Source organism: Triturus cristatus, chromosome 8 (assembly GCF_964204655.1).
Source record: "Triturus cristatus chromosome 8, aTriCri1.1, whole genome shotgun sequence".
NCBI lineage: Eukaryota > Metazoa > Chordata > Amphibia > Caudata > Salamandridae > Triturus > Triturus cristatus.
This window is the reverse complement of record NC_140591.1, coordinates 364,028,226-364,041,498: the sequence shown is the minus strand read 5'-3', so window position 1 is coordinate 364,041,498 and position 13,273 is coordinate 364,028,226. Positions and strand designations below refer to the sequence as shown.

At 42.8% G+C, this 13,273-nt stretch overlaps 1 protein-coding gene across 6 annotated transcripts in view; it reads right to left on the bottom strand.

The window, feature by feature from the left end:
* Window positions 1–13,273, bottom strand: part of NBEA (neurobeachin) — a 1,788,010-nt gene that overhangs the window by 1,151,825 nt on the left and 622,912 nt on the right. For all 6 annotated transcript variants that reach the window (XM_085621699.1, XM_085621702.1, XM_085621701.1 and 3 more), the window contains exons 14-18: window positions 12,781–12,860; window positions 9,800–9,862; window positions 6,837–6,934; window positions 4,680–4,772; window positions 77–185 (exon numbers count right to left, since the gene is read on the bottom strand). In XM_085621699.1, the coding sequence (XP_085477825.1) occupies window positions 77–185; window positions 4,680–4,772; window positions 6,837–6,934; window positions 9,800–9,862; window positions 12,781–12,860 (443 nt within the window). The remainder of the gene's footprint in view (window positions 1–76; window positions 186–4,679; window positions 4,773–6,836; window positions 6,935–9,799; window positions 9,863–12,780; window positions 12,861–13,273) is intronic.

Genomic DNA, 13,273 nt, shown 5'->3' with positions numbered 1-13,273 from the left:
AAAAACAAGCTCAGCACCTCTGCCAAAACACCACCAGTCACACAGTTCAGGTGTACATCCCCTAAGCAATGTGTACCTCGTAAAGCGTGTTGTAGGTGGTGACGGTCACAGTGTTGGTGTGCAGCATCAGCCTCTCCCCCAGCAGAGTGAACAGACTGTGGGTGTGCATGATTTCCACTTTTCGCCTGCAGGAAACGAGCAAAACAGAAACATACTGACACAACTTGGAGCGAGCATGGACATTTGATGCCCACTGGAGTACACATAAAGAGGGACAAAACACAGGCATGGACTGTCCGGGGCATAAGAATACATTCAGAATCCCTTACTCCTAAACTGCAATTGTGTTAAACATGGCATTATTACCCTAGAACTGCACAGGCCAAGCAAAAAAAGCATTCCAACCCTCCAAACGCTATATTGTGTCTAATGCAAGGTAAAGCATCAGTAATTCGAATGAGGCAGCCAAGGGCCCATGAAGAAAACAAACGGCCTGAGGCTGGAGATAAAAGCTAGCTGCTGCTTCACGCCAATCATGCTGATTTTTGCTGTTGTTGCAAAATCCACATCTCTCCCTATCGCTGATATTCATTTTTCTATTATACACTTTTACACCCACGGTAGTCAAAAAAAACAAGAAAATGTAAATGTGTAAACTTGTTCAACATAAGAAGAGTTGTCTAACTTTGTATTACTTTGAGCTATTTAAGAATTGTATTCCTCTACATATAGTTGCCACTCTCTCTCGACCCCCTCTCGTTCACAAGGCATGCAGACACCAGTAGTATGCATGTTTTTAATTGTCCAAAGAAACACAGTAATAAAGTCAAATAAAACAAATAATGCACAATATATCCTAAGTGCAGCTTGGACATAGCCCCAATGTTCTCATCCTCTTGGAGACTTTGTTGGATTAATCTACCCAAATGATCACTGGCCTTCTCACCAGAGCATTCTGCCTGAGACACAGGCATTGTGAAGTAATGACAGGCAGTAGCATACACCTCCCCCACCAATTCCTTCTCATTTGCAAATAAATGTGAAGCCAAAATGCCCTACTTGTAAATACAATTTAACTACAGTGTCAGTCTCCCTCCCAAGACAGCTGACCTTTAACCTACCACCCCAGTACATGAAGAGCTTACTCACCAACTTACTATAAAATAATTAAATGAAACTCTCTAACCATATGATTTCTATAGTGGGTGTCAGCATACACTGGGGTAACATTTCTTGCAAAGGGTGAAAACTGTCATGATTTCTAGAGGGAAGGAAGCCAATGAAGCAAAGCTACAAACCTGCCAATGAATGAAGACTGAAAAAAGCTGGCACCAACAAATCACACCATAACAAATTGATGTGTGACTTTACCATGCCAGAGCCAGACATTCTAGAGTTTAAGGGTCCAATAAACATGAAAACTGGTTAGCCATGCCACATTCAAATTCTTTCTCCCTCAACAAGACGAATTGACGTGAGTCACAGGCTAAACCAAGCTCTGCACCAGAAATCTAAAATCAACAAACCGGTCTTCACTTACCAGACTTAACTCTAGGCTAGTACCAACTTCCTCACTGCTTGGTAAATTCATGCAGTGACAGGCATCAATACATGAGAAGGTTCTCCATACAAATAGAAATGGTCCACTTGGTTGATTTTGGTAGTCCATAAAAGTAGACTGAATACACTAGCGATGCTGGCACATTTAACGATTCTAGAAAATCTACACACAACCTCTACCAAACGGAGAAAGACTGGAAACCATGTCGGACAAGCTGAGGGAATCTACTTTAGCAAAGAAATAAATGCAACTTTGAGCCTACCAGTGAAACTCCTCAAAGTGGTCAAATACAGTACACGCTTTCATTTATATGCCCATCAAAGAAATGCCAAGAACATGCCAAATTCTATCCCAAAGAAAATATTGAAAATTAGGTACCACATTACAGTCTCAACAGGGCCAATAATGCCCTTGCAATACACAAAGCCTATCTCACAAGCTAAGTCTCACCTAATGTGCAGTGCTCAAAACAATGCAATCTATGCCCCAAGCCCTTCAAGCTTTCTTGCAGGCACCCTTACAACCACCTTGGTCAAAATGGCCATTGAAATCACAAGCGCAATATGGCATAAAATAATCAACACCTCATATTCAACAAAGATAATCTGCAGTGTCTAAAAATAAGCCACATCACCCCACTGCAAAATATCCTTCAATCAGCCCCGATTACCTAAACATACCATGCCTCCTCAAAGGCTGAGGTAATTAAAAGATATCGTTCCTCTTAAAACAAGTAGCTCAATGTTTTTGGAAACTATCAGTCTAATTTTCAGCTCAACTCAATCACAGAAATAGCTTTGCATAAGATTATCAAGTATGCACTCCACATCCTGGAAAATTGTTCACAGTATGAACATCATGATGGGCATCAATGACAGAGGTAACATAGTTTGCGTCCTTCTTAAAGAACATTCAATCAGTGGCAACTAAACAAGCCACATCTGGCCTGCACCTATGCCCTGTGTGCTACACTAAGACACCATCTTCTCTACCACACTCTGCAATATCAAAAGCATGTCCCTGGATGACTTTACATAATTGTCAAACTGAACCAATATCTTGCAATACCCAATTGCATCTTAAAATAGTAACTGAACAAGAATATCCCCTGTGCTCTTAATGCCCCAAAACAATAAATAAGTAGATGACAAGTCACTGTCTAAAACTGAACCTACAGATAACTAACTTTCTAATAACCTTTAGAAGGAATCATCCACACTATGATCTTCATCCCCCAAAATCCCTCGTCAATGTGCTTGGATGCAAAGTTTATATGGACCAAAATAGAAAGAAAGCAGACAAAGAAGCCCACTAAACTCTACCTGTTCCAATACATATAAAATACTACCTTGCTGAAAAAAGGTTTGTACTTATTTGGACAGGCTGTTCATCACAGAGGCAAGATGTCTATCACAAACTCCCCACTAGAACTCAATCACAGCATTTCTCATTTCCAACATGGATTACCAGTTGAAGTCTGATGCCTTTATAAAACAGTCACTATAGCACACAGGGTTGCTCAAATAAACACCAAAAATCCCTTTCTTCAAAAATTGGCAAAATATTTACCAGCCCTTCATAGTATGCGCTTTCAGTTCTGAAACATGCTGCCTACTGAACTACACCTGACCCCACCCCTCTTTATTATGTGAAAAGAACTCAGTACTTCTTTCTTCACTAATTTCCTGACCAACAAATATTAAAATTATTATTCAAATGGACTTGCTTTTGGCACTCTATTACTGGGTGCATGTGCTATTGATTTACCCATATAAATCTTCATATTTTGTTGACATACAAGACCCTTACAGCCTCCTTGGTAAAATAGCTACTAAAATCACAAGGACAAAATGGCTTAAAATGATCAATACCTCCCCGGCGGCAGTACTGAGTAGGTGGCCAAGCAGAGAAGAGAACTTAAAGTAAGCATGACTACACCATTCCCTCTCCCCCGGAGGAACCATGAAGTGAAATCAAAACATTGTACATAAACCAAGACAATGATCTCCAAAACAGGTAGTATATGTACATGCAATGCTTATGCGTCCATTGTTATACTACAAGAGTGATACCAAGGAGTTTTGTTCCTCAGGTCCTGATGAAAAGCCATTAAGGGCACGGCTTGAAACATGTTTACCCTTTAGGAAATTGGGTACATTACAAACTTTATTTCCCAATCTTTCCCCTTTTTAATCATACCAACTAGAGGTCAGAATAAGTAGGATACACCTATTAGCCAGGTATTTTTGAAGATTCACTCCAGCACAACAACCCCACTCATTTTTAACACCACTTCATCATTTTATATTCAATCAAAAATGCTCCTGCATATTCCGTAGGTCGTAGCATACCCCGCTCTGCAGCGGAACCGGATGGACCCAATGATGAAGCATGCCACTAAGGGGTAACTCTGGTGGGTGAGGGTTTTCAAAGAAAAAATATTATTTTTCTTCAAGCAGTTATTTTCCTCCCCTTTCCCAAAAATGGGTTCCCATTTTTTGACATAAATATGGGTTGGAGGACGAACCCAGTTTATCCTCTGACTCCCTCCTTGTTTGAAAAATATTAAAATTATCAACACCTCAAATTCAAGCAAGATAATCTGCAGAGTGTCTAAAAATAAGCCACATCACCCCACTGCTAAATATCCGAAACAAGGTTCTAAACATGGGTGATGAACACCTACACATACCAATCCGCAAGGTTCGGCTAACTTCTCTGCGTACGATTCCACATACACCTCGTAAACTGGCTTTTCTTTTTTTGCTCATGTTGTAGTACCAAATTGACCTGCAGAGGCTCCCTATAACTGTGTGATATGAGGTTCTATTACAAGACATTGGGTTCCATGACATCACAAAGAACCAGGTTTGTAGCCTTCTCTTTGGTGAAGTCACAGTGCTTTTTGGTGGTATAATATAACAACTGGTATCTTAGCCTATATATACGGTTACACTGTACCACTGTACACAAAATCTTGCTACTGGATAAGAAATGCAGTATCTTTTATTATTACATTTTGCATTTTGACAGCCCTATAATACACATTCTTAACACAATAAAAATGTTCATAAAGAAAACATGTTTTCAGATTATGGGTTAACCTGGTTATACTTACTTGTGTCCTAAATGCTTGAGAAAATATCCCAGTACCTTCAGAGCTTGCACTCGGATGCTTTCACTTTTAGATGCCAGGAGCTTATAAATCACCCTAGAAAGAAAATAAATTATGCAGTAGATTTCAACTGCTTTAATGGTCATTTAATTAATATATCAATACTCACTAAAGAGTTCTACAGCTGGAGGTGGATGAATAATTTATCCATGCCGGCGTCTCAGGCAATGCAACAGCGGGGCATGAATGCCTGCCCCTACTGCTGGTGCAGGCCTGCCACCCATCATCAAATCTAGCCCATGGCACAGGCCCAGCATAGAACACAGCTCAGGCCTCTAACCTACCGCAAGAGGACTTGATATTCTGACAGGTCTCATCGACGGGGACCGCTGCCTCCGTTTTTTATTATTATGCAATGTGTAATGGCAAAGAACGAAGCCAGCCAGTTTTAAGCATTTCTAGCTCATAATTTGTAAATTCTTTAATAGAAGTCCAGTGTTTCGTATCATTCTGTTAACATCTATATTAGCTTTAAACCACGAAAAAGGGACTCTTGTATTTCCTACTTATATCAAGCATTTGGAGTTACTCTTTCAAAAATATATTTTCCAACGTGTCAAAAGAGGAGTTAAACTGAGAAAAAAACAATATGGATATTGCTTAAATACCCATATTGCCCCCCAAATAAAATGTCGCTTTGGCATTCAATTGTGATGGGCTGGTTCTAACTGCATGAACTACCCTCAAATGTTGTTATGAATAACATTTTTACATCATTGTCAAACTTTAAACATTTTTCAAAAGTCCTAAATTACAAATTGCATGTTTACTTAAAAAAAAAAACTGAATAGATTTTGGAATTTTGCAAGTGAAAATTTTTTCTCTGTGCTACTCATTTAAATATTTTAACTCGTATAATTTCTGGCTTATCCCAACATCTCAAAACTTACTCCAGGGGATTGTGGCTATTACTAGTCTGGGCCAGCTAAACGGAAATTGATTCATTCAGAAAAGATATTTATTATCCTTACTCAAATTTGTCAATCAGATTTGGAGATCAGAAGTTGTGCAGTATTTACTTCTCTATGGCTGGTAGACAGTTTTGGGGCTGAATTATACAAGTGCCCCAGGGTGCAACATACATTTGCGCCCACTTTGCGCAACCCCGGGGCACTTTGGTGTTGCAAAAGGGGCTGCAGACGCTTGTGTAATACCGATAGCGCTAGCGCTGTATGTACGCCAGTGCTATCTTAGAGGGCATTCCTTCATTTGCATGGGGGCGTGCCCCATGCAAACGAGGGAATCTCTTTGCCTCTGAGCTCACGCCGTATTACAGACGCGGGCGAGGAAGCGAAGATGCTCTCAGGAGGCGCACTGTCAGTGCACCCGCTGATGGCAGCCCGGTGGAGGGTGGAAAGGGGGTCCCATGGAACCCCCAGACACCCTCTTGCAGGTGAGTGCAGTCACTCACTGCACCCACCTGCAAGGGGATCTCTATTCCCCCTTCAAAGTGCACGTGGGTTGCCGCCTGCACTGTGAAAACACGGAGCCGCTTCAAAACAGCTGCTCCGTTTTTCACATGATTGTGCTGCCCTGGGGCAGCGCGAGTTCGTGGCTGCCCTGGGGGCAGAACATTCATCATAATGCAGCGCATTTTCATTTATTGCACCAGGCACACCTTTTAAAAGGTGTGCCCGGTGCAATGAAGGAAAATGTGCTGCATGTCTAATACAGTCCTTGATCCACAACTGACCTAAACTATGGTTATAGAGAGGTCAAAGCTCAGCAGTTTTAATATACGAGTCCAACATTCATAATGGTGTAGCAAAAACTCTTGCACCAAACTGTTAAGGAAAAGACAATGGGAGTGAATTCTCAAAGATTTCGCTATGCATCAGGTTGGCTTACTCTGTACTCCTGGCATCCAGGGGTAACCCGGGAGTGCTCAAGAGTGAGTAATAGCAGAGTTGTTGTGAATCAGGCCCAACTCACACTAACCTTACCAGCAAGCTTAATGTTTGTGGTGGAGAAAACAGTTATGCACGATCAATGAAGTTTTTTTTATGCAGATACAGATTTATCTAATGGTGTTTTCCTATGCACGGTATGATGCTTGCAGTAATGGCACACGCCACAAACTGGCATAAGAATATACTGTACCGTATTCCATTCCTTTGATCGAAGGCTGGTATCATCGACGCAGGGTGCTCCGACATGAGTGCAACTAACAGTTGTAGCACATCATGAATGTTTTCATCCTGTGAAGCAATAAAGAACAGGGTTTGCTCTTAAGGCTCTTATGACAAAGAGAGTCTGGTAACCACACAATGAAAAAAACAGAAGCAGTCCGATGGAGCGCCACCACGGGAGCAGTTCACTGGAGGGCCACCAATGGAACAGTCCAATGGCGTGCCACCATGGGAACCGTCCAATGCAACGCCACCATGGGATCACCCATCTGACATGCCCACAGTCTGATGATTCACATAACCTGTGCATCATATGAAAGCAGATGGCCAATGAGTCAATCATCAAAACTGAGAACCCTACAAATAAAATAATGCACAGAATGCCCACTAAAATCCTTACATTTAACTGAGAAACAATAATGCCTACAATCGCCAGCTGAAGTTACAATAATGTCTGCAAATTGCTTATGTCATGAGTATATAATTATGCACCACATTTAGAGAATAAAAGTCTGGCATTTTGATATCCTACCCCTGTGGGGTGCAGCAATAATGCACATCTTACACGATCGCTGGCAAAGCCAATAGGTCTTCCTTCCCGGTTCGTGTGGCGCCAGGGTAGGTTAACAGCCCATCCCGGCAGCAACCTAGACGACACCAGAAGTCTGGTGTCACGGATGGCGCAACGAATACGGACAGAAGCAGGGATATACACCCACAGAGGTTCCCCCTTACATATGGCGAGACCGTTGTCCCATAATACACGTGGCAGGTAACTATTGTACTTCCCACAGTGTGTAGATAGTTAATAGATAATTAGGTCCTGAAGAATTGCCATGGATCATTAGACCACTAGGCATGAAACATGTTGACCATCACAGAAGAGCATAGCTAAGCTGAACCCTAACGTCAGTCAGCTGCCACTCTGTTTCCTGTTGTTTTTTAATCAAGTGGATAGCCATTCTTAATAAAGTCCTGTTTTTGGACTATCCAACTTGTTTTAATCACATACACACATCCACATCTACACCACTAGACCCCTCACACACATTACATCATACGGCCAGGAACAAAAGATCTCCGCTAAAGAGCCCCTTTAAGGGTGCCCGTCGGGGATTGCAGCGCCGTCCCGACGAGGAGCAGGTCCATATGATGAAGCATGACACCTAGCTTGCTGGGTGTGTGAGGACCCTAGTTCCGACTAGAGGAATTCCCCTTCCTCTGTACACGGTCTCTTCCACACACTCTTACTCTCCCGTTGTTCTGAGGAACTGCATACTCATTTCTTCTAAATGATTTACTGGGCCTGTATGCTGGACCTCCCTTAAAAGCCCACTAGTCCCCCTCTTTTGATAATAAAGCCAATAGGTCTGACATTGGATGCTAGTCTTTTGATTTTGGGAATGTTTGATTAAGTTGTGCTTGTTAAGATGTTTTGTCATTGTATTTTCAGAATGTTATTGTTCCGAAATCTGCTGAGCCCTTGGCAATAAAAAAAAACCAAATTGGTTAAAAGCAAAGATATTTTACAATCTCAGAAAGTACACACTGGCATAGTAGTCTCTGGCATTCAAGGGAACTCATTTGAGTGTGGATTTGTTCCTCATGAAAGGGCAGAATCTTGTCATTTACATTGTGAATTTAGCCGGTGGGTGAAGTGGGTTGACCTACAAGCTCTATGCAGTAGTGGGTGGGAGAAAAATGTGAATGACACAGCAACAGACCAATTGATTTAGAGTGCTGACTGCAAACCCATATTAGTAAGTTTATTATAAGTATCATTTTATAAAAAATCAATTGGTCTTGGCTAATGTCAGACCTAAAGTGAAAACCTAGTAAAGAACCAACAGTACTATGAAAACCCTAATGTGAAGCATCCCCCACAGTATCTTAAGTAGGACCATACTCAGCACGGTGCTTTTGGTTCGGCTGTTCACAAGCTGGCAATTGTGAACCCCTTATTTTGATTGTAGGGTCAGGGAGGATCCTCGGAGACTGGGACAGCCAGAGTTCATGGAACTACTGTAGCAGAAACATTGTGCCAGGCCCTCTGTGAACTGAGGGGTCATCAGCAGCCACAGGGCAACCACTAGAGAGCAGTCTTGAACTGTGCAACAAACACTCGTGCCCTACCGTCTGTGCAGCCTAAGGCACTCCTATAAGCATATGTCACACAGGCCCAAGCGTACACTTTTTGATTTGTGTGCAGCAGCAATGGCTTCTGCCCATCCAACTTGGGGCGGTGCGAGGGGTAAAAAAATAATTTAAAAAATAGCTTAAACACTTACCTTTCACTGCCGGCCCACGAGCTTCTGCACCCTCGCCATGCCACGCCTTGCTGCTCCTGGCACTACAACCCCCAGAAGTACAGGCTCCCAGACTCCCTACGCAATCCCAGTGCTTCTCTCATGCAATTACTCAGAGCATGAGAGAAGCGTTGGGATTGGATGGAGTTTAACGCTCCAGCAGGGACTGGGAGCCTGTGCCCCTGAGCAATGATGATCTCTCCCAGGAACAGCCTGGAGATATCAAAGTGCGCATGTCGGTTTGGCCGGCCGTGGATGGTTGGCCAAACCGACATGGGCACTTTCAGTGCCTCAAACCACTTCTCCCCCTCCTACTGTAGCCGAGACATGGCCCAATCCCGCCCCAGACTCACAGACTAAGTGAAAATTAAAATGACAATAAAATAGTTTTGTTGCCATTTTATTTTTTTCTGTCTGCTGGCATTTTCCCAGTGGTGCGACGCTCCTCCGCCATTGCGTAGCAGCTGCCCCAGATGTGCACACCTCCTTTGTAACCGGCCAACCTGCAAATAATGATCTTTTTTGGGTTGAGATGCTAATTTCGTTCGAGTGTCGGTTACATTTTCGAAGCTTTTTACTTATTTAGAGTTTCATACGGTCTGAAAAGAAATCAACAGAGTACACGCACCTCGTGCATTGTTAGCAGGTAATTTAAAATGCTTTGAAGTTCGTCTTCCTTGACTCCTCGATCCTACAAATTAAAAAAAAAAGTACAAATGGTTAGCTTTTCCTGAGAGCACAGGCATCCTCCTCGCATTTATATTTTTGCCCCCAAATGATATACGCCTCTATGGCCAGGGGCAACCATCCTGTTTCTAAAAAATAGTAACTGACCCTTTTACACCACGTTATGAACAACACACTTTTAAAAGAAATGTACTAGGATCTGTACAAAGCGCAGACATTTACAAGGAAACGCAAAAGAAGCTGTGATTTAAGTTTAAATCTCGGGCCAGCTGATGAACAATTGCACCAGCCCCAGAAAATGATGCCCTCGTCTAGGGCCACTTTGCACTATGCCAGGGAATCCTACACCAGTGTTGAACCAGCATTTGGACCGACTTGAATGGTACAAAATGCACTTTTTTTCTTTTTTCACTTGATTCATGTCATTTTTGTGGCGGCCATTGGTTAAAAATAAATTTGCTCCCTGCAAATTTCATGTCACTGTTGCAGTTTAGGTGATCTGGAAACAATCTTTACGAAAAAAAGCATCATAAAGTTAAATACAATATACACATGCATAGACTGACTATCAGAAAGGAAGTCCAATGTGTACGAAAAACATTATTAAATGAAAATCTACAAAGTGTTTTGTGTAAGCAGGAAAAATGCATCCTTCGATATCAAGTACGCCACATTGGCCCTTTGGGGAACGTGTTTGCCTACAGGAATTGCACGGAAGTCAGGCTTACCTGTGCCAGCCTTTTTCTAGGCAGGTTAGAAACACTACTCATATTTCTTACACTTTTCACTCTTGGGGCAGTCGTAGCTCGTAAACTAGGAACAAACAAGATGGCATCCATGCCAGATGTAACTGCTTGCTGGTGGCGTCACCATTGTCGTACTCGATCAATGTGCGGCAGGCACTGCCTCTCTCCGGGTTGGTGACCATCAGGCCCTTCTAACTGGTTGCCAAGATATTGTGGAATTCGTTTGTAGTTATTTGGTTTAAATGACAGAGACAAGACAGGACAGAACATCTTCACACTTCTTTTATTCACTGGTGTGTGGAGAACGATAACTTTTACACCAACCAGATGATGCAGGCACACGATCATCCAATCACAAATCATTAGAAAGCGAAGGAGTGATCTGCCTTGGTCCCTGCTAGTTTGTTACACCCTTCTCCTTAACTTTAATAAAGCTACACTAATTAACATGATTTCATGAAGAGTGGATTCTTGTCCCCCAAAAGGACATTATACCTTGCACATCTCAACTTTTCCCTAAGATAGCGGGGTCAAAAGATGTGACAATGCTACACCTAATATTGTAACCTCAAGACTGCAGCAATAAGAGTGAGAATTATATCCACCAAAACAGTGGTAGGAAATGGACTACGCTGCTCTGTGAGTAGGAGTAGAGCAACTGCTCTTACTCACAGTCTCGCTTAAGAGGAGGAAAGACAGGGCTCGGAGGGTGAAAACAAACTGGATCCTTTAGTGCAAAGGCTGGTCCTGCTTGTAAAGGCTTTGCATGAGACTTTGCAACAGAATACCAAGATGACATGGTTCTGGCCAATCACAAACACCAACATGCTGTGCAACTATCACCCTTTTTGATGGGTATGTAGTCATCCCCCGTCTAACCAATTGTTCAAGAGCAGCCAGAAGGGGCGTTTTCATTAAAGAGATGCAATGCATGGGCGATGGATAACTGGTGCTGTGTTACCTCTAGGCCAGGCTGCCCTGGTCTATGTTGTTGCACCCCCTGGACTCAGTGTGCCAGATGCAGTCTGGAACAGTACACCCCAACAGACAACAAATTTGTTCTACCCATTGCAAACGTAAACTCTGCCAGCTTCTACCTTTGTTGGTGAGAGTGCGTCTATGAAAGACTGAGATGGGAACCTCACAGGCAGGAGTTGTGTGTGACTGCGCCTGCTTGCAGGGGGGTGCCCTTGAGTCCCTGGGTCTACGCCATCCCCCTACCACCAAGTGTCACCCTTAATGCATAATCACCAGCATTTAATCTGAGCAGGTGGGTGAAGGCGGGGCCCACCAGCACTCTTTTTTGGGGACCCGGACTTATTTTTAATGATCAGACTTTGACTGAGAACAAGAGAGAGAAAAGCAGCAAAGAGGGACTGAAGAGGAAAAACGAATGATAAAGTGGGAAAGCTGGGATTAAGAGGGACTTATGACAGTGAGATATAGGGACAGTGATTGTACATTAGTGGGTGAAAGAGGCATGAGGTGAAATAAAGACTAGATACACTTGGTATTCCGCAACCCTAACAATCAGCAGCAGCACCGGCAGGTTTCTTAGAAAAATTTGGGCCGGACATTTATTCTTTTACGAATTAAGCACTGGATATCACAGAAGAGACTGCACAGGTGTTTGCAGCCCAATCAGTAATACCAAAGTACCACAGGGTGAAAAAAGCTTACATTAACCCCCGTTGCGCCCCTAGGGAACTCTTGTAGTACTACCTTGGAAGGTCAACAAATCTAGACTGGGCATCAGGTCATATCATTGAAAATGATTTGGCATGGCCGCATAATTATCAGTATAATTTACTAGTGCAAGCTCTTCCATGTTTTCAACATTACACCCTGTCCTGGACAAAGTAAACCCACCCAGTCTAATGGTGTGAGGCACCGGGGGCTGGTTAGAGTGCTGAGATGTTGCCTGGATGCAGGAACTGGGCCCTTTTAACACTGCTTTCTAATTAGTGCAGAGCATGGAGGATGCGCTGATATTTTAAAACTTCCATCAGCTCAGAGAGACGGTCATGTCTCTTGCAGTTGGAAAGTGTCAAGACTATTCCATACAGTAGCATGTCCGCACAACTCTGAGCTGACAATGTACACTGCTGCATATTTAAATGTATTGGTACTCATTATGTGCATTTAAATGTATAAGAATTGGCCATATCAGCCTTACCTTCAGGATAAGTTGCTTTAGGAACAGCAGCATGAATGCCCGTAGAGAGATGATTTCTTTCTGTGAGGGTCTTGGGCCATCTGAAAGTTTTAAGAAATGTTACATGCAAACAATTTCAGTCACAACAACCAATGGAAACATTAATAGATATTCACAGTTTGTGAACTACAAATCTACTCAAGAGGGCACTGCGTAACGTTCTATATTGAGCTACACAGCAATGACTCAAAATGTAACTCCTCTGCTGAAGGCATGAAATTCAATGGGAAGGTGCAGTAAACGCAATTTTAGCACCATGACGCAAGTAGTGCTGCAAAGGGGCGGGATCGTGGTACAAACAGAAACAATATTACCATGTGACAATGCACAATGTTAGAGGCATTGCATTGATGTGATCAGTAGCGTAGGCAGTTAGCGAGACAAGTGGTGGTATGGCTTTGTCCACATTCTTAAGGTGGGAAATCAAAGGGGCCTTATCTCAGAGTTCATTCAA